General features: G+C 37.3%; 1 protein-coding gene across 10 annotated transcripts in view; it reads right to left on the bottom strand.

Moving 5' to 3' along the window:
- prom1b (prominin 1 b) overlaps positions 1-25,538 on the bottom strand; it is a 41,371-nt gene extending 15,833 nt beyond the window's left edge. For 6 of the 10 annotated variants that reach the window (XM_084401849.1, XM_084401850.1, XM_084401843.1 and 3 more), the window contains exons 1-12: positions 24,954-25,517; positions 16,411-16,472; positions 16,189-16,215; positions 15,605-15,810; positions 5,518-5,638; positions 5,211-5,274; positions 4,111-4,200; positions 3,279-3,302; positions 2,710-2,927; positions 1,124-1,198; positions 963-1,026; positions 336-495 (exon numbers count right to left, since the gene is read on the bottom strand). In XM_084401849.1, coding sequence (XP_084257975.1) covers positions 336-495; positions 963-1,026; positions 1,124-1,198; positions 2,710-2,927; positions 3,279-3,302; positions 4,111-4,200; positions 5,211-5,274; positions 5,518-5,638; positions 15,605-15,810; positions 16,189-16,215; positions 16,411-16,472; positions 24,954-25,200 — 1,358 coding nt within the window. In that variant the 5' untranslated portion in view covers positions 25,201-25,517. Of the gene's footprint in view, positions 1-335; positions 496-962; positions 1,027-1,123; positions 1,199-2,709; positions 2,928-3,278; positions 3,303-4,110; positions 4,201-5,210; positions 5,275-5,517; positions 5,639-15,604; positions 15,811-16,188; positions 16,216-16,410; positions 16,473-24,953 lie in introns of all 10 variants that reach the window. The other 4 variants (XM_084401851.1, XM_084401846.1, XM_084401847.1 and 1 more) reach the window with 2 other exon arrangements.
- Between the last annotated feature and the right edge of the window lie 826 nt (positions 25,539-26,364).

Here is a 26,364-nt window from a genome sequence, read left to right as displayed (position 1 = left end):
ATTGTAATAATATTCCACACTATGTTTTTTATTTTTACTTTTTTTACTGTTTTTGGTGAAATAAATGCAGCCTGGGTGAGCATAAGAGATTTCTTTCAAAAACTCAACTGAGTGGTAGTGCATAAATTAAATATTTTTTAAATATGTCATTAAAATAACTAGTTCAGTTTGGTTCAGCACACACTATTTGCATTTAATGTAAATGCAGTTGTCTCTACTTGAATTTTCTATGAGTGAATTCGGTTGCATCATGTGGTAACTCCCTAACAACTTAACTTAATATATCTGTAATGTGTGTAGCATCAGTTTCATATTAGTAATCTCTACAGAAGTACCTGTAGAAGTCCAGCTGGTCGATCTGGGGGTAGTACGCCTCAATGTTCTTCTGGCTCTCCGTCAGGAACTTTGTGAAGTTCTCAAGTGCTGGTTCTACTGGGAACATCTTTGTGAAACCAATTATCTCTCCACATGACTTATCCAGCAGCCCTTTCACTTCTTTAACAGAGAGAGAGACACAGAAAGATGAAGTGAATATGGAAATGTGATGAATATGTGAAACAAGGCAGAAACATATTTTTTTCCCAGTATTTCCATGAAATGACTAACATCTCTAGCACTAAAACATCTCTGTGTGGATTAATGTTGAAGGGACACAGTACTTGAGGCACACTTACTGGGTAGAGCTTCATTTTTTAAAAGACAGACCGGTTTCCGAATGCATAGGAACAGATACGAGAACAAAATAAAATTGAGTTTTTTGGTGATTTCTTTAGTTTCAGAGAACAAATGAAGTTAACATGTTGAGTACAGAGAGATGCTCTGTTGAAAAACCTAATGAGTATTTCCTATATGAAGGCACCGCATTAAGGCATCATAGGCAACACTCCCAATGTACAGACAGCGAGTCAACAGACCAGGTTTTGGTACAAAGCTAGATCAATTAAAAAAGAGAATGCCCTCACCCGACACAATTCCTTTCGTCTGTTCCCTGACCATCCTTGGTGTGTCGTTAAAGGAAGAGTAGCCCTGAAAGAGAAGAACAAAAAGAAAAGGTTGTGAGAAAACTCTCGCAATACATTACGGGGGAAATAATGGGTGCATGATAGAGGTAGACCCATCTGACCTTCTGGACAATATTGCTGAGGTCTGTTTCAAGCACAGCGTTCAGATTGGCCAAAGGCGCCTCAACCTCAGGCAACTGTTGAATGTCAACACAGGAGTCACAAATAAACCACACAGACCAACATATTGTACGATGTTCCTAAAGACCCCATTTAGCTCCATACAAACATATAAAGCAGATTATTAGTACTTTAGTGAAATGGAATAATAACGTTTTATCAGTTAATGAAAAACAAGGATGTTGGTTTTTTCACTATAAATTTAAGTCCCGCTGATGATTTTTTTTGCTGTAAATTTAAAGGAGCCGTATGTAAGATTGTGGCCAAAACTGGTACTGCAATCACTTTCAAATAACTGTAGAGCGGTGTATCCCCTCCCCCTCCCCCCTGACTCGAGGTTGCCAGATAGGCTGCAGGATCCAGCAGGAACGTAGGCTGCTACGTAGCTGTGGTAACTAGAGCAGAGCTGGCAACCCCGATGCCGAAACACTACTGACTTCGTGATTGGTAGATAGGTGGAGGGTGGCGCTTCAGGCCAAAACACAAGATGACAACATCAACATCAATTGAGGGCTGCAACTTCACTTTTTAAATGACAATATCCTGGCCGCACTACTGTTGTCAGTGATATAAGTATTTAAAATGAACATGATTTCTTAATGTCTAGTGACATATCAGGGCCATTTTATGATTAATTGAAATACATTTCTTACATACAGCTCCTTTAAGTCCCATAAAAACTAAAAGGTTGCTACCGTATTTTTTACGGTAAAATATTAACAAACCACAGCTGCCGGTTTTTTTACCGTAAATTTCACTTTTTTTTTTTTTTTTTTTTTACAGTGTAGTTTTAAACCATCTATATTATATGCTAACAAAATAAACCTTTATTTACAGTCTGTCTCTTCCAGAAAGAAAATACTGATGACTCATCCTGCACAACATAGATTTTTTTCCAATCAAATACAATGCCCCTTCCATTAATACCACCTGTAAATTACTAGCAAATAGCTAATCATGGATCATGGCTGTGAAGTAATTACATTTTACTGGCTTTTAAAAACAGCATGAACCAGAAATTGCAATCATTTTTTCTTTCATATCATGAATGGCTTCTTGAACCAAAAAAAAACTTAATAATGTATAACTCATTTATAATAAATACTGCAATTTTCCATAAAATATTAGAATGGTCTATTTTGATTTCATGGTGAATGGATGAGCCCTCAATATGTCCTGTCTAAACTAAGCAAATTGAAACACTGACACAGTCTTTACCAAGTCTCACGGGAAAAACATGATTATATATTGATTTTATAAATTACTAAATGCAAAGTTCAATTATAGAGTTAGAAGCCTCATCTGTACAGAGCTAAATAAAACTCGCTTTTAGTGCCACTCAGAGGACATTTCACCTAAAAACTCATTGATTTCCTACAAATGGTTTACTTTTTGTTGTCTGTGCACATAAACTGGGATAAAAGAACAGTATTTTAAGATAGAAAACTATTATGCATAATGATTGACAGATTCCTATGCTAGTGACACAATGATACATGTATATGTAGGCTGTGTGTGTGAGTGTTACCCCATTAAAGTTTGCGCTGAGAGCGAGCTGGCTGAGTGTTCCGCGGATGGTGCTGCAGGTGTGTGTTACGTCTCCGTTAGAGCAGGCCTGGTCGTTGAGTGTGTTTGAGAGAGACGCACGTTCAGACTGAAGAGAGTTCTGGAGTCTGCCCGTCCCTTCCTGTAGGGTCTCCAGTGATGTGGTCACACTCTCTAATGACTCTTTGGCCTCCCGCATGGCTGTACACACACAGAACACCTTCATTATAACACGCTCACATGAAGAAAAAGAAATACATGAACAATTGGGAGGGATTACACTATTGCAAATACACAACTGATCACAGAACAACCAAAACACTTTTATGTATATGCCATTTTCTCATATAAATGTGTGTCTCTATTCAGATTTTTCTGCAGCTATTTAGGTTCTCATTTCACAAATTTGATGAAACAATAAATATTGCAGCATTACATAAAGATACACAAGACTGCTTATATCAACAATACTTAAAACAACAACAGAACGAACAACAACAACAACCACAATCTCTGTTCACAAAACACGTGGGTGAAACCTCTGACTTTTACCTTTAATAGCACCTTCCACTTTAACTTTTATCCAAAATCACAAGCAACAGAAACAGAAAGGAACAAATTAATAAGAACAGTATCAGTGTGAGTGTGTTTTGTGGTGTTCCTGTAGCTTAAACCTAAGAGCAAGGTACTAGCAACATCAAAACGTCTTGAAATTTGTCATCTGTTTGTCATTTGCTGTCCTCTGGACCAGGTCACTCTTGCAAAAGAGATTTTAATCCTGAATCTCAAGTCTTGGTCAGCTTGTCGCATTTAGGGTTTGTCAGTTCAGTTTGACTAAACTATAAAACCCCACGGAAGAGTAAGCACTGATTAAGCTCAGTTACAATTTATAATTACAAATCAATTATTGTAAGTATATGGAAAGTATATGGAAATACATTCCTGCCTTAACTTTGAATTAAGTTAGACTTTTTTTCTAGTAACTCTGACTTTATATCTGATGACTGAGGCTTTACTTGAAAAGCCGCAATTTACTTTACTTAATTACGACTTTAAATCTTACAATGTGACCTTATATCTCACAATATGACAATCTTACAGTTATCCTTTTTTTATTCAGATTTGAATTGAAAATTCTTGTAATTGATCTTGAATTCACAAGAGAAGAGAGTAAAAGAGAACGTGAATTGCGCCTGTCATTTATTTGCGCACGCTACTTTGCGACAGACACTTCAATGTATTTAACACTTACAGTGGTTAAACTGGATAGTGAATGGTTAGTGAATAAGACTCATGGTTTTGCATTGAAATGCCACATTAAAATGTCAGTCCAGTTTAGTGAATTCGGCCCCTCGGTGTATGTACTGTATGTTTGTTTTTGCACCTGCTGTCATGCGAAGAGCGTTGTCTAAAGCTGGTACGACTTCTCTCTCCAGCTGATTATGAATCTGTCCACCCAGCAGAGTCCCAATATCTGATAAACACATTGATAATACATTTAAAAATGATTAAATGCAGCTCCAGCATAAAGTGCGCTACAGTTAAAAAGTTTGGGGTCAGTAAGATTAGAAAATACAATTTTAAAAAAGAAAGTTTTATTCAGCAAGGGCACATTAAATTGATCAATAGGGACATTAACAATATTTCAAATAAATTCTGTTCTTTTGATTTTTCAATTCATCACAGTATCCTGAAGATTCCTGTCAACACTGATAATAATAAGAAATGTGATAAGAAATGTGTCTTGAACACCAAATCCGCATTTTAGAAGGATTTCTGAAGGATCATAACTGAAGTAATGGCTGTTGGGAGCATGTCTATGTTCCCACAGCCCTATGTTCCCACAGCCCTAACATACTGTGGGAACTTCTGGGATGTAATCGGGCTATCCCTGTACCAGCACAAGCACTAAAACTTACCCTTCATAGGGGACTAGGGCTTAATTAGTTAACATACCTAAACCTACCCCTCACAGGAGGGAGACTTTTATGGGATGTAATTGGGCTATCCCTGTACCAGCACAAGCACTAAAACCTACCCTTCATAGGGGACATAGTTAAATGAGAGAACATAGGACTGTGGGAACATATGGGTGTGGGAACATATGGTTGTGGGAACATAGGGCTGTGGGAACATAGGGCTGTGGGAACATAGGGCTGTGGGAACATAGGGCCTAATTTTCAAAATTTTCAGTAAAAAAAATATTCTTAGAAATGTGGGAACACAGGGCTGACCCCATGGCGGCTTCACAGGAGGAAATTACATTTTAAATATATTAAAATAGAGAACAGCTATTTTTAATTGTAATAAAATGTCACAATATTACTCTTTTTACTGTATTGTTGATCAAATAAATGCAGCCTGGGTGAGCATAAGAGACTTCTTTGAAAAAAAATCGAAACAAATCTTACCAACTCCAAAATTTTGACCGTTAGTGTATGTTCACATTGAGACACGACAGAGGAAGAAAGAGAGAATACTTACTGTCTAAGTCTGATAATACTCTGTTCTTGGCTGTTGTGTACTGTGCAGCCAGGTAATCAATTTGCTACAAAAGAAAAAAGGGAAAAAAATAAAGACAAACAGACTTAGACTTGGTGTTTGAAAATATGTCTGTGTTTGTCTCTGTGCTTCTGATCAGGCCCACATAGAATCTGCACCAACAGAATCAGCAGATTTCTATTTTTTAGCTAATCTGATTAGCTTTCCACCTTACAACAACGCTGTGTAATACTCTTAGCTTTGTTCACAAATTTGACCCCTTTGACCATTCCATCAGTTAATGGCTTACCGCTGGTGTGTAGTTGGCAAAAGATTTCAGGTCTCTTATGTTAGTATTGATGAGACGTCTGGTGCTCTTGATCTGAGATGTGATGTTCTGGTTTGCTGCGTAGGTGATCGTCACTCCCACTCTGTAAACAAAGCAACACATTTGGGAAATAATTTGCTTACAGGTTTTGCTATGACACACGTTATGTTGGTGAAACATATGACAAACTGCAGATTTATTAGGAATGAGTAAATTTTAATTAAAATAGTAAATAGTAAAATAGTAAAGTTGACCGTCTGGTCTAATGTATAACTCTGAGGGAGGGAGTTTGTGAATAATTTATATATATATATTTTTTTAATATTTATAATTCAAATATCCCTGCTCTATATATTGCCATCTGTGACATGCAGTAATATGCAACGTCCTCAGTGTGGTGCTGTTGTCATGCTAAGAACAGCCACACTGGGGTGTGTTTACCAAAAGCATCATTAGCCAACTACAGTTGCAAGTTCCATTTAATACTTGTATTGATAACAACATGAACTTGCAACCATAGCTGGCTTTGGGAAATGCACCCTTGTTTAAGTAATGTAATTCAAGGGGTTTAATTAAGTGACTTACAGGGGTCACAGCTATTTCCCAATCAGCATTAGGTTTGAAAAGATCCTACAAATCTGATGGCTTCTTAACCCCCACGACCCTAATTGAAAAGCAAAGTATCTAATGATGGCACACTTCCAAATCTCAGCACAGAATTATTTGACTACTGTATCGTGACTACTGAGATATCAGATACTCACTTGACATATGACATTTTGTTTAGTAGCTAAAAGGTGCTTCAGCTACAGCTCAGGTGATTCGTAAAAAAAAAAAAAAAAATTCCTGTAACAAAGATGTCAGATTTCTGTACACAGTGTCCTACACTGGCCAATCAACAGCATTGCTATGAATAGGAATGCTAACAGATAGTCTTCTCCAGGTATTATAGAACTCCTTGGAGACAGTAGAGCAAGATACTGTTCCCAGACTATCTCACTCAAATTAAAATGTTTACAAATATAATAAAAGTATTTATCAAATTGTAAAATCAGTGTCAGATTTTTTTTTTTATTCAGAATATTGCATTAAATTGATTAAAAGTTATTGTAAAGATTGTTCCAAAAAATATTTCAAATAAATGTGGTTCATCAAAGAATCCTGACAAAAAATTATCATGGTTTCCATAAAAAAATCTATGTTTCTTAAGCAGCAAACCATCATGTTAGAATGATTTCTGAAGGATCATGAGACACTGAAGCTATATTAAAATAGAAAACAGTTCTTTTAAACTGTAATTATATTTACAATATTACTGTTTTACTGTATTTTTGATCAAATAAACAGCCTTGGTAAGCATAAAGACTTCTTTCAAAAATAAAAGACTTCTTTATGAATGAATAAATAAATAACAATAATAATTAATTGTTAAAATACATTGTTTAAATATATATTATAAAATGCACATGCACACATTCACTGGAGCTCATACGTATCCACATACTGCAGATAACACTTTACTAATTGAGTGGTGCAGATACATATTAAATCGTGGCATCTGATTACAGATTATTGCCAGACAAACCTCCTTCCCTGTTCCCCCAATCTCTCGTTTCCTCTTTCACTGTCTCTCTGTCTCACTCCTGTCTCAGTAAAAAAAAAAAAGATTTAATAAAGGGGAAATGTGATTCAACAAAGGAAGCCATAGAGAGAGAAAAAGAAAAGAGTGAAGAAAGAAACAGAGCAGATTTGCACAATCATGATCTCTGCTCCCAGGCCTCGTCCAGCACAATTACTGCAAACCTCTCAGTAAGTCATTGAAAGTCCATCAAGACACACACACACCTTCATAGTACAGTCTATGCCTTACAAACGCCCATTGTGACCCAAGCAACTGCTGTCAGCACTGTCACGAAAAGAAAAAAAAAGAAAAACAGAAAAGAAAAAAGAGGCAAAAAGAAAGAGGGGGATGGGGTACAGAAATAAAGAGAGGACTTTCTCTCCGGACAGACTCAGGACTATCAATGTCACATGTGTGAATGTGTCATTCTAGACCACTGCAGGTGTGTTCACTACACTCTCTGGCAATGGTTCAAATCAAATGGTTAGAACAAACCTCTAAATTGACAATTTTCCCAATTTTCTGTAATTTCCTAAAATTTCAGTGTCAGTTTAACAATCATTAAGGATCCAAATCTGACAGAAAAAAATACATTACAAAACACAAGTGCACAAGCACAAACACTAACTATCCTTGACTAGATTAGTGTGGAGCAGCACGGCTTGTGTTTATTAGAGAGCAGTGATAGGATGATGGTGGTTCAATGTACTGTACCTGTGACCTCTATTCTTTTTCTAGACATAAATAAGTCTAATGTACTTTACCAGAGTCACTCTTCACATTTGCACGCAAACTGGTCAAAGGACAGTAACACACTATTTACCGATCTGCATATGTTCTGAAACATTTTTCGTAAATATTCTGTACACTGAATATATATATATATGTATATATATATTAGGGCTGGGAATCGATTAAAAAAAATTAACTAATTAATTGCACAATTTGCTGTAATTAATTGCAATTAATTGCATTTCCCCCAAGCTTGTAATCATCAATATTTAAACTTAATCACCTAATTAAATTAAACAACACAGGAAAAAAAAAGGAACAGAAAATAGCCCTAAATTAAAATAATATTAAACATCAATATATCAATATATTATTCTTTTTCAATAATCAATCAACATAATCAATTTAACAGATTTTTATTAATTTTTTTTACTAATTATCAAAATAAAATATAGTCCTACAAAGCTATTATTACCAGAGCATGTGATCAGAGCAGGTAATTTTACCATTGTTGCCCAGCATGGCTATACCAGCTCAGCAAACAGAAGTCTACTACAGAGAAATTTCACGTTATTTGAGATTTTGAGCGGACTTTACTTTTCCAATGCGTGATCGTTACATGATTGGAGCGTTTGGGCCGTTAACTACAGAGCAGAACATGCAGCGCAAACACGGAGCGGAATATCGAGTAGAGAGTGCAGCAGCGCGCCGACACACACACACACAGGGAGCGGAAAAGACCCGCTCATGAAAGCTGCGCGAGAATTAAACCTGATCGCCGAACACGGAGGGGCGGGACTGCATATTTTCGGCCTTTTCAATAGCAGCCCCAACAAGAAATCATTAGAACGAGGGAAAAACAAAAAAGTGCTGCGTTAATTGCGTTTTTTTTTTTTTTTTTACGCGTTAAACATTTCAAATTAATCGCAAAGATTATCTTAATTCCCCCAGCCCTAATATATATATATATATTAGGGCTGCCCCTTAATAGTCGACTAACCATTAGTGGACTAAATTTAGTCATTTAGTCGCAGAAAAAAACTACATGCAGGCTGTGACAAACGTTACGTTCTTGTTAATGGCAGGAAATCCAAACATCCGCCTATCATTAACAACCTCAAATATGGCTTATCACTTGAAACATGTAAGTAGTAGCACTTTACAAGTCTGCTCGCTCTAATGTTCGGCTAACCTAGACAAATGTGCGCATATCTAAGTATTTGTGTGAAGAACGCACTCACTGCATGACATACAGGCGCCAGTACATCACTTGCATTTAACTTAAAATACTCCATCATTTTTGATCATACAGATACACCAGCTGAGCCTCAAGAACGATCTCAACCAAGCCTGAACCATGGCACTTATGGTTAGTGATCATGCCGAGGTAGTTCATGGCAGTAGGGAACTGCCCTGGGAGGACTAGGTGGTGCTTGTATTTCTCCCTCTACTTCCAGACAAGTGGCAGAGCCTTCATGCACATGCCCAGATCGAAGGTGTTGATGGTGTACTTCTGACCGACCTCAGCTGCAGCCTCCTCCTGTCCTAATGTCCTGTAGTCCTCAAAAGCCCTGTTTGCTAGCATTAGTCAAAGGAGCCAACCAGTCTTGTTCTGGTGCAGAGATATAGGTCTTGCTAAACGGTTGCTAGGGTACTATTTGTTTGCTAGTGTATATTTTAATATACACATAGATAATGAAAAAGATGCATTGGGATTGGCATTTAAAAACATTTTAAACTCTATTGGAGTTAGACAACACGTGTCAGGACCTACTCATTGTCGTAATCATGTTGATGCCGTTGAAATTCTGCAGCAGAGCGATGACATCTCAGATCATTATCTTGTCTCATGTAAATTACATTTAGCCAAGGCTGCAAAAGCCGACTCCGTGTTATAAATATGTTAGACCTATCACTTCTGCCACTAAAGATTGCTTTATCAATAATCTTCCTAATCAGTTTCATTATCTCAGCTTCCCGGATAGCTTAGAAAAACTCGATATTGCAACAGAAACTTTTAACTCTCTCTTTTCCAGCACTTTAGACACAGTTGCTCCGTTGCACTTAAAGAAGATTAAAGAAATTAGTCCAACGCCGTGGTACAACGAGCACACCCGGGCCGATACTCAGCTGTATATTTCTTCAAAACCTAACGAAACTTACAAATTCACAAAACTAATGGAATGCATAGCTGATATAAAAAATTGGATGACTAGTAATTTCCTACTTCTAAATTCTGAAAAAACAGAGATTCTAATTATTGGACAAAAAACTTCCAGACGTAATAATCTAGAATACTGTCTAACACTTGATGGCTGCTCTGTCAAGTCTTCGTCGTCGGTTAGGAACCTGGGTGTGCTATTTGATACCAATCTTTCATTTGAAAGTCACGTGTCTAGTATCTATAAAACCGCATTTTTCCATCTTAAAAATATATCTAAATTACGCCATATGCTCTCATTGACAAATGCGGAACAATTAGTTAATGCGTTCATGACCTCAAGGCTAGATTATTGTAATGCTCTACTGGGTGGTTGCCCTGCACGCTTAATAAACAAACTACAGCTAGTTCAAAACGCAGCAGCTCGAGTTCTTACCAGAACCAGGAAGTATGATCATATTAGCCCGGTTCTGTCAACACTACATTGGCTGCCTATTAAACATCGCATACATTTTTAAATATTGCTGATTACTTACAAAGCACTAAATGGTTTAGCTCCGCAGTACTTGAGCGAGCTCTTAACGCATTATAGTCCTTCACGTCTATTGCGATCTCAAAATTCCGGCCAGTTAATAATACCTAGAATATCAAAATCGACTGCTGGCGGTAGATCCTTTTCCTATTTAGCACCAAAACTTTGGAACAGTCTTCCTACCATTGTCCGGGAAGCAGACACACTCTGTCAGTTCAAAGCTAGATTAAAGACACATCTCTTTGACCTAGCATACACATAATACATTATAGACTTCTATAATTCAATGTTAGGCTGCATAGATTAGGTCAGCTGGAACCGGGAACACTTCCCATAAATCCTGATGTACTCGTTACATCATAAGAAGAATGGCATCTACGCTAATTTTAGTGTCTTTGTTTATCCCGAGGTTTTCCCACAGCCTGCCGGATCCAGGCCGTATCCAGATCTGACGAAGGACCTTCGCCTGGACCCGATGACAACGCAGTGCTGAAGTGCCAACTAGTCTCTCCCTATGGAGGATCCCTTTACCACTCTACAGATAAAGCGTTGACGGGAAAATTCGTTTTGTGAGTCGTTTGAAGTGACAAAATAAAATAAAATTCTGTATCAAAATTTATAAGAAAAGACCAGTACTTTGTTTAGGCTTGGTGTGTAGGGAATTACAAACCTGCGCACATATATTCAAACGCACATAACTATAGAACCAATTCTTAATGCGCATGTGAACACCATCAGCGTTTATCACAGGTTCGCGTTTAAAGTCTGTGTAGAGAGAATGGTGTCGTCTTAGTGGCCCGTAATTTAACCCTCATTAACAAATGATCGTTGTGACGGAAGCGAATCAATCAAAACTAACTTTAGCTGGAAAATAACTTTATTAAAGAACCGCTATAAAGCCAAAACAATCTCTGTTACCTTAAATTATACGTTTATCTCTGTAAAGCTGCTTTGAAACAATCTACATTGTTAAAAGCGCTATATAAATGAAGATGACTTGACTTGACCTGACTAGGGAGTGGCTTGATAGCTGCCAATGATGATACTCCAAAGGCTGCTTGTCAGTTTGAATGATATAAACCAACTGCAATCCCTCTATGACATTCGGATTTGAAGATATCCCTCTTTGGGTTTGGGTTGCTAGGGTCCTCAACAATGGTTGCTAGGGTATGGCTAGGAAATGTTGAAGGTGATTTGTGATTGGCTGTTTACTGCCCCGAGACAAATGAGCCCACCCTCATGTTTCTATAACACTTCTATCCAAAGATATCCCTTTGACCTCTTTCAGTGGAAGTCTATGGAACTTGTTGCTAGGGTGCTCTAAATGGTTTCTAGGGCGTGGCTTGATAGCTTCATGGTGATCCTGAGAGACCACCCCTGTCTCTATGACACTGTGATCCAGAGTTATGTTCAATACAAAATTCCTATGCAAGTTACATAGTAGGATAAACACGTATGCGCAATCCCTGTTTCATGGGCCGTCCCTTCACCATAGAATGTCTATGGTGCAACTTTGGGCAGCTCTTGCCCCCCAGGAGTAGAACTTACACCCCATTGTGAGATATGTTCTCACAGAGCCTGCCAGCCTCTTCAAATGTGGTCTATCTCCATATGTTTCAACAAAATCCTCGCTCAGAGCTATGACTCGCCAAAATCCGTTGCAATGTTAAGTCTATGGGATTTTTTTCCCACGGGGTGAACATTGTATGCCCGATTGCTTATCAAAGATATATCATACCTCTCCTCAATAATCCGCACGATTCATGGGTCTATGACAAACAGGACTAATGCAGGAGACTATTGCAAAAACAAAATAGCAAAAGTTACATCGTTATGAGGCTAAAATGTGTTATTTGCCTGTTTTTCACCAATAAAGAGTGGTTGTACCATGTCAAGGACATTTCCACTTGACTCCTGGTGTCAGAATTATATGAAAAAGTGGGTTAATTTGTCTTTGTATGTTGTGTGGTGTGGTTCACAAGATATGAAGATCTGCATTTTTCGCCCCTTGCGCTGACATCACTTCAAGATGGCCGCCAAACGAACCCCATGGGACATTAGTTGACCTCGGCAACATAAAAAATTCTTAACTAGACACCATTAGGGTCCTAAAAAAACAGGTTACAAAAAAATGCCAAACGGGTACATGGGAACCTATTTCTCCTGCTAGACTAATAAAAGTAATGCAAACTCTGTAAAGGGTCTACTTTTATTTTTGTAAACTCACAAAACTTTGTGTTTTTGTAAAATAATGGCGCTTTCTGTCAATTCGGTCTTGAACTTGAGTGCATCACATAAATTAACTGAAACAAAGCGTAAACTTGCCTTACAGACATGAGAAATATATCTATCTAAAGCTTGAGATTTTTACATTTGAATGAACATGAATATTCTCCGATTATGTAATCCGTATGAAACGTGCATATATAGGCGCGTCCACTACTGCGGAGATGACGAGTCAGCATCGTTGACTTAATCTCTGCAGCCGAAAACACAGAAAACATTACCAATAAATTCTTAAAATGTTTAGACAGTCTCATTCTGATTTTTTCACGACACATTCATAATCATTACGTTTGCCGGTGTGCTGTGGCAAGCTTTATGTTTGAATTTGTGCGCAGATTAGGCTATATGTATTTTATATAGGCAATCAGGCGCATAATTATGATTAATGGCTTATTAATATAAACGCGCGATTAGTCTACTAATGGCTTAAATGAATGACTACTAGTCGACTAGAGAAATCTTTAGTCGAGGGCAGCCCTAATATATATATATATATATATATATATAAATAGTTACTCCACAGCAATGCTATTGTTTGGCTAGTACAAGACCCTGTATGCGAAGTCTGCCATTTTTGTTCCAGATTTTGGGACTAACCCTGCATTTAAATATGTGTACTTTTCTGTTATAAAAGCATGCAAAAAGTCATATGTCAAATTAATAAGATGTCTCGGAATTTGATGTATACATAATATCAAAAACTTTAGATATGCAAAGACACTCGTATTACTATGAATGGGAGAAAGTGCAACGCGCAATATGGCAGAATAAGTCCCGCCTTCTAAGTAAAAAAGCCAATCCCCAATTAAGTCATAGTGCCACTGCAGCTGCCGTTAGAAGCTCCGGTTTCTATAGAAATACTCAGCATTCTGAGACGTGTGTTTATGACTGCATATGCGCATTTGCTAGTCCAGCCAGAAAAATTCTATTTTTTTGTCATTATTTGATCATTTAGAAACAAAATTTATGAGACACCTGTTGTCAGATTTGTACACAGCTTTGTAGAATTTGATGTTTCCCCATTCAAAGAGATAGAAGCTGCACTTGCATGACTGAAATAGCTGCCTGAGAGGCGTTTCAAAGATGGCTTGCCTAAAAGGGACTTTGATCATATTTAATTATTACAGTTTTTCTGAATTGCTAAAACACTAAACCCCATTCTCTGAACCAAATTCTCAATAGTCTAAACCAATTTGCAGAATAAATCACTCTCAGTTAAAACACTGTTTGCAAATCTCATGCACTCTTTTTTTCAAAACTCTTAACACATTCTCACTCACTAAAACACATTTTGCACTGTGATGCACTTATGTTTCAAAACGCTAAACACAGGTAGGCGAAAGTTAAACAACTGCAACACAGTTGTCATTGTTTACACACAACGACTCAAAATTGTTCACACTTATTTCTAATGACGTGACCAAACCAACTGTGCATAATACAAGTCAGTTCAGAGTCCCGACATTTACTCAAAATGTTGCACTGAATGTTGATACCAACAAAGGATGGAAACAATATAAGAGGAAGAGAAGATAGAGGATGAGTAAGAGGAGGTGAACAAGCAGGAAGAGGATGAGGACGAGGAAGAGCAGGTGTGGAGGATGTTGTCAAGCCTGGATCTGCTTTAGGGTTTTTCCCTTTGCCTGCAGACATGACATTGTCTGAGATATGAATAAACTCCTCCGGCCGGACCCAACATAAAGACACGATGCTGAAGCAGAATAAAATCTCTCTCACTGACCTTGATTTTGAAGTTGCACAACTCTTCGGAGTGTACTTTACTGTAACATGCTTTTCATTTAGAGTTTTTTACTGTAACATTTTTGGCTTTTGCAGTTGGGTCACTGTATTTTCACAGTATGCAAGTGGTAAATATACAGACATTCGATAGGCCTACTATTCAGTATTCAATATAATACTATACTTGCAGTGGATACAGTATACAATTTACTCACCTTACTACTGTAAGTTGTCATTACTATTTTTTTTACATAATTGCAAAATTTGTTTACTTTTTTACAATACTTTTTTTTTTGTAACTGCATGTTTTGGATTCTGTGTTCTCCATTTTTTGATGTAGTGTCTAACAAATGATCTGTAGTGTTTATAATTTTGACTCACTGTGTGTATGCTCTTGAGAGCATTGTGTAATTTTGAGCACAGATAAAATGGTTTTTAGGCAATTGTTTGATTTTGCCAGAAGAGTCAGAGGTTCTGTGAATGTGGTTTTAGCAATTCAGAAAAACTGTCATTCAGTGAGAACATTTGTTTTATATATTGTACAAAAAAATCTATTATCCATAATTATCCACTGACAATGCTGTCCAACTGACACAAGGGGAAGTACCACTACTGTTAACTGGCACTGATTATTGGACCGTGCTAATTATATCAAAAAGACCAAAATATAATTTGTACAAATTCAAAACTAGACACTTTCATTATAACATGATGCATAACAAGTCACAGTTACACTTTATTATATGGTGTCTTTGTTGCACTGTAATTCTACATATTTACTACAATAGTAATATTAACATGTACTTACTATAGTGTTTGGATTTGGTTTGGTTTAGGGTTAGTTGAATGTAACTATGCATCATTTATACTATAGTTATTACTACATGCAACATATGTAACAATGGCACTGTAAAATAAAGTGTTAACAAGTCACTTTTAGAAGCATGTGGAATAGTTATAGAGTCACAAACACTCTGTGAAGGTGAGGAAGACTCACGCGAGGAAGACAGAGGTAGCGATGAGCGTGGCCATGTAGAAGCCTCGTAAGCAGTCGCCGTTCTTCTTCTGTCTCTGATGCATCTCACCCCCACAGTTCTCACAGCATCGGCACACGCAGAAACACAGTCCCACTATCGGCATGAACAGCACAAACAACACTCCCAGTACTGTCAGGACTATGAAGCCGAGCTCATAGTAGATAGCCTGGAGAGGAGAGGAGAGGAGAGGAGAGGAGAGGAGAGGAGAGGAGAGGAGAGGAGAGGAGAGGAGAGGAGAGGAGAGGAGAGGAGAGGAGAGGAGAGGAGAGGAGAGGAGAGGAGAGGAGAGGAGAGGAGAGGAGAGGAGAGGAGAGGAGAGCATTTAATTGCAATCAATCTTAATATTCGCTGAGTAAATCCCCCAAATGAAGATAACAAAGCTTGAATTGCTACAATGGTATTTTATATGTGGGTCAGGAACAAATTATTTGTTAATTGATTAATGCAATATTTTATCACTTTATATATTTCTTTATAAATATCCGTAACTTGACATGAACTTGGACATGAACAAGTCACTAGAATTGTCATTTTTAAACAGTACCTGTAGTAGGAACACAACATTCTCTGGCTGCATTGCCGTAGAGTTGAAGAGACATCATCAGTGTGCATGGCGAAGAGAAAGAAAAAAGGAACTGATATTGGAACATGTGCTCCCATATAATCTATTATATGCAATATGTTATGTTTTTTTTATTGTATTATAGGCCTATACAGTGTGTCCATTATATAAGCACATAAATAATTAGCGGAACCAAACACACACCTTCTTGTAATCATCCCCCTTGATTCCTCCCATGTTCTGCTGGACCACCGTAACAATGAGATCTGTAACAACAAATTTAGCAGAACAAAATAAAATGTGATGGTTACTAACTGGAAATTCGAGAAACCTTCAAAAACTCTCATTTTCATGGAGTTGGATTGTTTCAAAGCAAAAGGAAGTTCTGCTGCCCTGTGCATATTACTTTCACAGGTGTAACAGTTGTGAGAAAGCAAGTAAGATTTAGTACAATGTTTGCTGTTGAAAGTTGAATTCTGAGAAACAAGTAGATATTTGTTCTTTATAGTTATTTCCAATTGCTAACACAAAATTTTGCAAACTAGGCTGGTTTGATCAAAATACTTGACACAATTCACAAAACCACACACCCAAACTGCAAAATACCTAATATATCCTGCAAAATGAAGCACTGCAACTAAAACTACATATAGCATTATCAAAATCAAACTGAAATGGCACATACTTCATTCATATTACCAGATTTTTGTCTAACCAACATTGAACATATATATATAACCAACATATATATTTACATTGGACTGAACAAAAATATGCTCACAAAAAACAGTAAACTGAAAGTGTTAACAATTAACCATTGAGGTGTTTGGCCAGGTGGCACATGTATTGGCCAATTAGCTCATGTAGTGTAATTTTGAATGGCAGTGTTTTGAAATGGCAAACATGTGACTTTATGTCAGATTGTTGTGTCTTATCCATGTTCAGTGCATTTAAAAAGTGCCATTTTGAATTGCAAAATGTGTGTAAAGCAGAAAATGTGTTTAGACTTTTGGAGACAATAATTGTGTTGTGCATGTCATTTTAGTGTGTAAGCAATTGGAAAAAAAACTGTAATTGATCTGTTGCTATTAGTTCAAGCTACTGTTGCTAGACCTCCTCTCGTTATGAAAGTCATCATAATGATGCCTCCACTCTGCAGAGCTTCACGGGCCAGCCAGACTGAGTTTAGCTCCTTTCTGAGCTTTCTCTGTACTGCCCTGGAGTTACTGTCGTAGGCCTCTTATTGAGGCCTCCACTCTTCAGGGCTGCCTATAGAGGTTCTGAGCGTTAGGCTCTCTTGAGACGCTGGCTTGAATATGAACGTAGTTAGGCTTCCGGTTTAAGCCTCCGTTCTTGAGAAGCTCCAGTCTATGACTGCTGGTGTTGACCATAGGGATGAAGACTCCTTTGAGTCCTTTGACTTAGCTCAGCCAATAGGGAACTCATCCCTTCAGCATGGCAGCGTGGGTATTCCGTTCCCCATAGAGAGCCCAAAGGGATGCAGCGCGAGTTCCCTTTCGAAAGGGAACGTCTCAGGTTATGCATGTAACTATGGTTCCCTGAGAATAGGGAACGAGACTCTGCGTCCCCTTGCCATGCTTCTGGCATTCCTCCACACGTCTCCTTCAGACAAAAAGTGGATGACGTATTGCGCAGGTGCCCTTTTATACTCTCGGCCTCACCTGTTGTTATGTCATGGGCTGCCGCCTGCCAATGTCAAGTTCATTGTCGTGTTTAGATTTCCACTTCAGACACCGGTCACGCCTAAGGCATTCCCCCATAGCGACCCCAAGGGGACACAGTGTCTCATTCCCTATTCTCAGGGAACCATGATTACATGCATAACCTGAGACATTTTCCCAGGAGGTCTCCCATCTAGGTTATACTCTACTGTACATGATTGCTATTATTAGTCTTTTACACACACACACACACTTAAGTATTGTACGTAGACCTTGGTGAAAAAAGCACTTTACTTAAAGTCACCACAAATTTTATTAAATTGAAAATGGTAGTTTTTTTAATGGAATATTTTTAAATTTAAACTTATTTTTTTAAACTACAAGAAACTACAGTACACAGTCTCATCTATCACGTTTTACCTGATCTGAACTAAACATAGCCTTTACCTCACCTCTTTCAGGTGAGGGTGAAACTGATAGCAATAGTGGAGAACTCACACAAAATTAAATATACCTCTTTGAACCTTATACCTCACCAAAAAACGTTGTGGATTTGTATGTTTTCATTACGACATTAAGTATCTTTATAAAATCATTTTAAATAAATTTAAAAATTAAAAATAAAATAAACAGCCAATTGAATGAATGATTTAATGAATTAATTGAGGATAATGATCTGATAATTATAAACATACTAAATAATATCTTAATGAAAATATATACATGCAGAAAGTTTAGGTTCAGAGAGTTTAGCAAACATCATGACCATAGAATACTAGTATATGGAATACCATACTGTAGTATACACTAATATAATGAGTAATACACAATATTTCCAATACTCTTTCTAGCATGTATATGCACACACACAAAAATAACCTATATTAATGTATCTAATGATATAATGAGTGAATGTAAATGTTAATAAATCCTTTATTAAATGTCTCTTCCCATAGTGGCGATTCTGCAAAGTACTGCAGAAGTGAACTGCCCACTGTAATGCTCATGCACAAACATAAACAAACACTTAACCCTAAAACACCTTTGCATAAAAGCATAAGCTTCTTTACAGTTGTACTAAATTAAGCAGGTCTTTTTTTTTCTGGCATGACACCTTGCAGGGAGATCAACAGAACATGATCCAAAATATAACGCCATGGCCAAGACTGCGCTTTAAAACACTAACAGCACTGCTTTACTAGGTCACAGCCAAAACAATATAACATCATTACGAAACAGAATTCACTCCACTATTTAATGAATTGACCCAATAGGTCTATCCTGATAGTTTAAGTTATGCATGTAAGCACATGTAAGATTACAAACAGGCAATATCTGTGTTAAAGTTGGCTGAACTTATAGGCTATTTGAGCCTCACTAACTAGTTTATTGTAGTGAAGAACTGTCCACTTTGAAGAAGTCTGACCAACTACAGTTTTTTCTCAATGTTACATTTTATTGTTTAAGGGAGGGTAAGACTAAACTGAAAGACCCAACAGTCTCTGTAAAAGACTGTAGATACAATATTACCATTAAAAAGTTTGGGGGTCAGTAAGACTTTTATGTATTAGACTTTTTCAATACTTTTATGCAGCAAGGATTCATTAAATTGATCAAAAGTGACAGTACAGATCTTAATAATACAACAATTTATATGTAAATAAATGCTGTTCTTTTGCCATTTCTATTCATAAAAAAATCTGTAAAAAATGTTCCAGACAAATATTAAACTGCACAATTGTTTTCAACATTGATTATAATAATAAATGTTTCTTGAGTAGCAAATCAGCATATTAGAATGATTTTTGAGAGATAACATGACACTGAGTGTGAACACTGGAGTAATGATGCTGAAAATCCAGCTTTGCCATCACAGGAATCAATTATTATTAACAAAATAAAATATATTTACATCCAAAAACAGTAAGAGTTGAATATTTCAGGCATAACTCTGTGAACAAATCAGAATATACAGTTTTTGTATATTTAGTATATTACAAATTGTTATTTTTTAAATGTGTTTAATTTGTTCTCTGTAGCTTTTTAATTATATTACCTCTTATATTATATTATACACAGTGTTACCATGAAAATCAAGCATTTGAATTTTAGGGGTCCATGTGTTGGTTGAGAATATTATATACTATAGAATTATAAGGCAGATATGTGTGTGAAATATAACAACTCTTTATCTCAAACTATATAAAAGAGAGTGAGAGAATGAGAGAAATCCTGGAGTGAACAAGAAAGGGTATCACTGGTTATAATGGCAGATGGTTAATCCTCTTACAGTGGTCGTGCAGTTTGGCAGTTAAGTGGTCCCTCTCCCTCTCTAATGCTTTCTTTCCCGTTTTCTCCCTTATTCTACCAAACCCTTATCCCCCAACCCCCATTACGCACTCTCACTTCCTACCCTCCTTTTCTCACAGATACAACAAGCTACTCAAAAACATTAAATGAACGAAGTTAGTTAATAATAGTGCTTCACACACACAGACAGTGCCAGTATAAGTGGGTCATATCTGGGTGTTTATCTCCCTGTCCTTCAGTTACAGTGCAGATTTTTAAATCCAGTGATCAGTGATATTAAGCTTTATCTGGTCTGAGACGGAGGGAGTCCCCGGATTAAACCACAGACTCAGACTGTGTACAGTATATTCATATCCCTCATATCCTTCATCTGTCCATTCCTCAGATACAGTAGCATGAATGCGGTAGATTAAACTGTATTATGTTTATTAAGCATAAACCCACCTATTCCTTCACAGACAAAATGCTCCATCTGTGTTCAAACCTGTGAGCTGTGACTTATCAGGAAAATGAGTTGCAGACAGACAGAATGGAGAAATATAGTGCCCTTTAACCTGAACCATGTGCTCAATGTTACTGCTGTTTAATCCAGTAATCCGGGCTCAATTCTACATCAGAAGAACCTTTCTATAAGATCAGGAGTTACAAATCTGCAAAGAATGCTTTAGCAAAGTATCTGTCAGTGGCTTGGTTTTGATCTATTTATGTCTGTAAATCCACATCCACGTTTACAAGTTAAAAATGGCATCACATTTCTTAAAATGTCCTATTTTTAAGAATGTGGTGGGTTAAAATTAGAAATGTTACAAAATTGTTATTTTGGGGTTGTTTGAGGGTTGTTCACTTGCATGTTTTGTCAGGAGCAGGTATTTACATTGCATATACCTTTTGAGCATATGGCACTCAGATTATCAGCTTACCTGATTGGGCAGGTGACTCATAGAGCAGATTGGCTAATTAGTTAGGCTGCAGGGACTTAACTGTGCAATCCTATTCTACTCAAGCGCTCCTCAGTGCTCAACATGCTGACCTCACAATGAAATCCACCTGCCAACAGCCTGACCTTAAACACACAGGGGCTATTTGTCACACTTTTTACTCCAGTAAATATATCTCAGAGTAAGGTTATTTTTTAAATGTATTTTCTGTAGTAAATTTCTAAATAAATAAAAAATATATATATTTACTGAGCGTTACTGCCTAGGAAAAAAGACACTTCATTGAAGCCACTAGTGGGGCATGTTGTCACATGATGATATGGAGTAAGTTGTTACAGTGAAACCTGCCATTAAACAGTCTATAGGCTTTCAAAAACATGTCAGCTAACCCTGGTGTCACAATACACTTTGATGTAACAGTTATACAATGGTACAGTGTGTTGCACACAATTCCAATCTCTATGCACTCCTCATTAATTCACCGATAAAATATCACTTTTTGAATTACACCTGGAAATCTGTACATTAATGAACTCTCCAGAGCTATTATAGTGGTCAGACTCCCTTTCTCCAGCGTACTAACAGTACAGTAACAAACCAGCGCAATCTTTTCATATCCATACCAATATATCCATAGGTTCTGCAGGTTCAGATAGCAAAAGGACGATGATGATGATGATTCATGAACAGATCACTGAGCGCATCCAGGCATAACAGGACAAATTATTTATTATTATTATCTCAAACAGGTTATTTCAATAAATATATTTATGGCAAGCTGTTTTAACATTTATTCCTTCAAATTCACCCCTATCGGTTTTTATGTTAGTAGTGCAGATCATCTCAAAATATGTGTCTGTGTAAATCAGACAATTTCACCTCCCTGTTATTGCATATTAATAGTTTTTATTGCCCTGGAAAAATCAAAACATAAGGCATCATGTTTTCTCACTGCATGTCTCTTTGCTCTTCCTACAGATTACTGTAATTATCTTAACTGGGACTGGCTTGACCGAAATCACCACCACCCATTGTTTATCAGGTTAAAAATAGTTAAAGACCCTGTCTAAAGACTCTGTGTTCTGGCCCATTCAGGAAGAACGTGCTACATGTGTATGTGTGCAGCTCTTCAACGTGTTGAGAACTATTTCCCCTGACTAATCCTCATCATTTGCAGTGTAAATGCTGTCTGATGAATAGGGCTCCAAGGTGCCACTCAGCATTACACTCTAACATTGATACTGAATTTTGAATTAAATAATAATGTCATGCTTGATTATGAGTATTTGTGGCCATCTCTACAATTAATTCTTGTACTTATTCCAATAGCAATCAGCATCTATTCAATTAGTCACTGTGACAGTGTGTTACAGGTAACAACTGGGGCAGATACTAATGTCTCATATCTAATCTACAAATATGCTATTATCAAATAAGAAATAATATTAGTCATTTATTAGTCAGCTGTTACCAGGAACAATGGAATAATATACTGCTGGGATAATGATTAGTAGCAAGGAATTAAGCAGTGACTAATTGAATACATAATCACTGCTGGAATAAGTAGGCCTTCTTGGTATCTAATGAAAAGCATGTGTAAAAACATACTAGCCACTATTAGATTTAATTGGCAACACTATAACACTACTTTGCAGTGTCCTTGTTACACATATAGGGTACAACGGGGCAAAAGGCGGGATATAAGGAGCATTTGACTTTATTCTCTTTGAAACCACTAGAAGGCACACAAATTCAGCTCAGCACTTTTCTTAAAGGGGTGGTTGATTATGATTTCACTTTTCTAACTTTAGTTAGTGTGTAATGTTGCTGTTTGAGCATAAACAACATCTGCAAATTTACAACGCTCAAAGTTCAAAGAAAAGGGAGATATTTTCTTTTAAAGAAATTGCTTTTTAAGGACTACAACAAATGGCTGGTAGGGACTACAGGACATTCCTCCTGGGTTAGTGACATCACTAACCCTAAAATTTACATAAACCCTGCCCCCGGGAACGCGATTTATAGATTATCATGACAGAATATTCTAATCAATGACTAAAAGATAACTACACATAAGCTACATAAATTCATCAATTAACCATTCAGAAATGTCCTGTTGCATTCTACATTCTAAATTTTCAGTGCATGTCTGTGTGAGGTAAAAGGACACAAGCAGATGAACCTCCGCCCTCTGTGCCTGGAGCAGCAGCTAATTTGCATATAAAGGGACGACACAAAAACAGTGTTTTTGCTCACCCTCAAAAAGTGACAATTTTAACAAGCTATATAAAAATATCTGTGGGGTATTTTGAGCTAACACTTAATATACACACTCTGGGGACATCAGAGACTTATTTTACATCTTGTGAAAAGGGCATTATACCACCCCTTTAACAACCGCATTTGATGATCCACATGGAAATTTGGCTGATCTTTGACGTGATCGTGGGCAGCAACGCAAAGTTGATTCTGAGGGGCCCCTGCTGTCGGGACTAAAGGTAGGGATGTGCATCTCCATAACTGAGGCCAATGCGATACGCATCTCGATGCATAACCTACGATACAATACATTAAGATACATAAGAAGCAGCTACTAATGTGATGCGATACGATTCACCCCTGTTAAGGCGCCTTTCCACTGCACAGGACATTCGCATACAATCGTTGCATTTCGCCCCCTAGCAGCAGTCGCACGGAACTTTAAAATTGGTCGTGAAGCAACCGTTACCATGGCTTATTCACCATGGTAAATTGAATAATTTGAATGAAAGAAATGCATGTATGGATATATCCACATAAAACAAATGACCCTCAATACATCTACAATAAAAACATAGTAGATTTTACAGAGCTAATCAACATAAATATTGATTTAATATAAAACACTTATTTCTGCCATAATCATTAATAACCTCCATTTTATTTTATTTTAAAAAGTGTCTACAGAATAAAGTTAAAGTGTTAAAATATTGGTAATTCTAACTTAGCGCTCATAGTTTTGATTAGAATACATCACATCCGGTCAGCTGGTCGCATACGGTCTAGCCGCAAAAGTTAAAACATTTCAACTCATCCGAAGCTCAAATCGGATCCAAAATGTTCCGCATTCGCATATGATTGGAACTCCATGCAGCTCCCGAACTACTCTCCGTTGGAAATAAATTACTTCCGGTCCAACGTTTGTCGTGTGCAGTGGAAAGGCAGCATTATGATGCAGTGCGATCCGATGCAGTGCGAACTACAAACCACTTTTATGATTTATTTTCACACAAAATATGTTGCTACATCAATATTAAATAAAAAAAAAATAATAATAATTCTGCAATCATATGGGAATAGCGAAAAGCATATTTTTCTTAAGGTGTGCCTTTAGCCCTGTTGTAGGCCTACCCTACTTACTGTAGTAGTCTAACTACAGTAAATTATGCATAATTACAAGCAACCAACCCTAAACCAAACTAACCCTATAGTAAGTACGTTGTTACTTAACATTACTCAGTACTTGCTTGTGTAATTACTGTAACAATGACTTAAAATAAAATGTTACCAAAGATACTACAGGGATAATTAAACACTTATTCCTTAAACCTAACTATATAGCCTAGTATCTTTGGTAACATTTTACCAAATCGGCTTGCCATATGATGCCTAAGACTTCCATCTGATACTGACTAAGCAGGCATCTGCTATATTAATCTTTCTAAAATCTAGAACACTTTGTAAATATACAGTATGTGGAAGTTTGCCATGCGAATCTGATACACGCACAAGAATGTAGAAAACTTTTGCGCGTTCTCAGAGCTGATGTGCATCTCACCTTTGGGGAAAGGGTTGGGTTGAACCACGAACAGAAACGCGTGGACCATGTGGAAAAGAACACCGATGGGACCCGGTTCATAATACGCGTGCGTTTCGTACACCACCGACGGCACGAAGCCAAAGTCCAACGGCGCTCTGAACATCGCGGTGCGCGGAGACGAATCAAGGTGCTCCTCCCGGGCTTCACTGCTCGTGAGACCCCAGCACATCACCAGCACGAGCCCTACTTTCCACCACATGTCCATCAGTCCTTTACGCGGGATGATTTTGATTAATAACGAGAGGGAAAGTGAAGGGAAGGACCGATTAAGTGTGAGAAAAGTATATTTGTTTGGAATGTTCTCTATTCCTCGACATTAAAAATATAATTTTGAGAGAAAAAATAGCCCGGGACACATAAAAAAGAAAAAGAAAATCATATATTCCAACGCATGCGTTTATTCCCCGTTTCCTTCTGATGGCATCATGGTAAAAATCCCTGCGGTCTAGAGAGCTCAGGATGAGCTGAGTGTTTGTCTGACCTGCGCCTCCCGCTGCGCGTTCCACTTCTGTCTGATGGCCGGCAGAGTCTCTGTGCACGCGCACTGGAGATGGCTTTAGTTTAGAGGGAATTGGAAACCATATCTAGGTGAGTCAAGCCAAGTCAAAGTAGTTTGTAGCAACTACAGTGTCTTCTCTCAAATTGTGCAGAGCATATAACGGCCCAACAACTGTACAGACAATAGCCTATGTCAATAAATGAACCATGTGGCGCAGAGGGTGATTTTTATTAAAAATAACGGATTGAAGATCACAAAACCATTCATTCATTCATTCATCAACATGCACTGTATATGCTTTAATGCTTCCATGATATTACAGTAGCATTTTTACACTTATATAGTAGTAGGCCTATATTATACTTGCATTTTACAGTATAGTTAATACACTTTAAATAGATACATATGATATCACACAAACACACATAGCCTATACATAGGCCAATACATACTTTATATCGCAATAACATTGTACTGTAATTTGTTGACAGACCAGCAGTGTAACTGTGAATCATGTTCAGTCTCTTGCAATCAATATCCCATTTACAGTGTCAATTTGTACTGTTAAAATTGATATATGCCATTTAGAAAAAGTGCAGTCTTGTGCATTTTCAATCATTTTCATCAAAATCATAGCTGAAAATACTGTACACTGTTATTGAATGTGTGGCTTTTTTGTCATCTTGTTTGTGAACAATGACACAAGAACTTGTCATTTTGATGGCACTGATATGTTCATTGATATGAATACTTTACTTCCTTTTGAGAGATGAACTGCTAAGGATTTTGAGCAAGTCCATTGTGTGGTTTCTGTTTGTATGAATTGTTTAAAGAAATGAACTTACTTGTTACGGATAATTTGAGAAATGT

Source organism: Rutilus rutilus, assembly GCF_951802725.1.
Source record: "Rutilus rutilus genome assembly, chromosome: 2".
NCBI lineage: Eukaryota > Metazoa > Chordata > Actinopteri > Cypriniformes > Leuciscidae > Rutilus > Rutilus rutilus.
The sequence above is the reverse complement of the archived record's forward strand: the minus strand, read 5'-3'. Positions and strand labels throughout refer to the sequence as shown.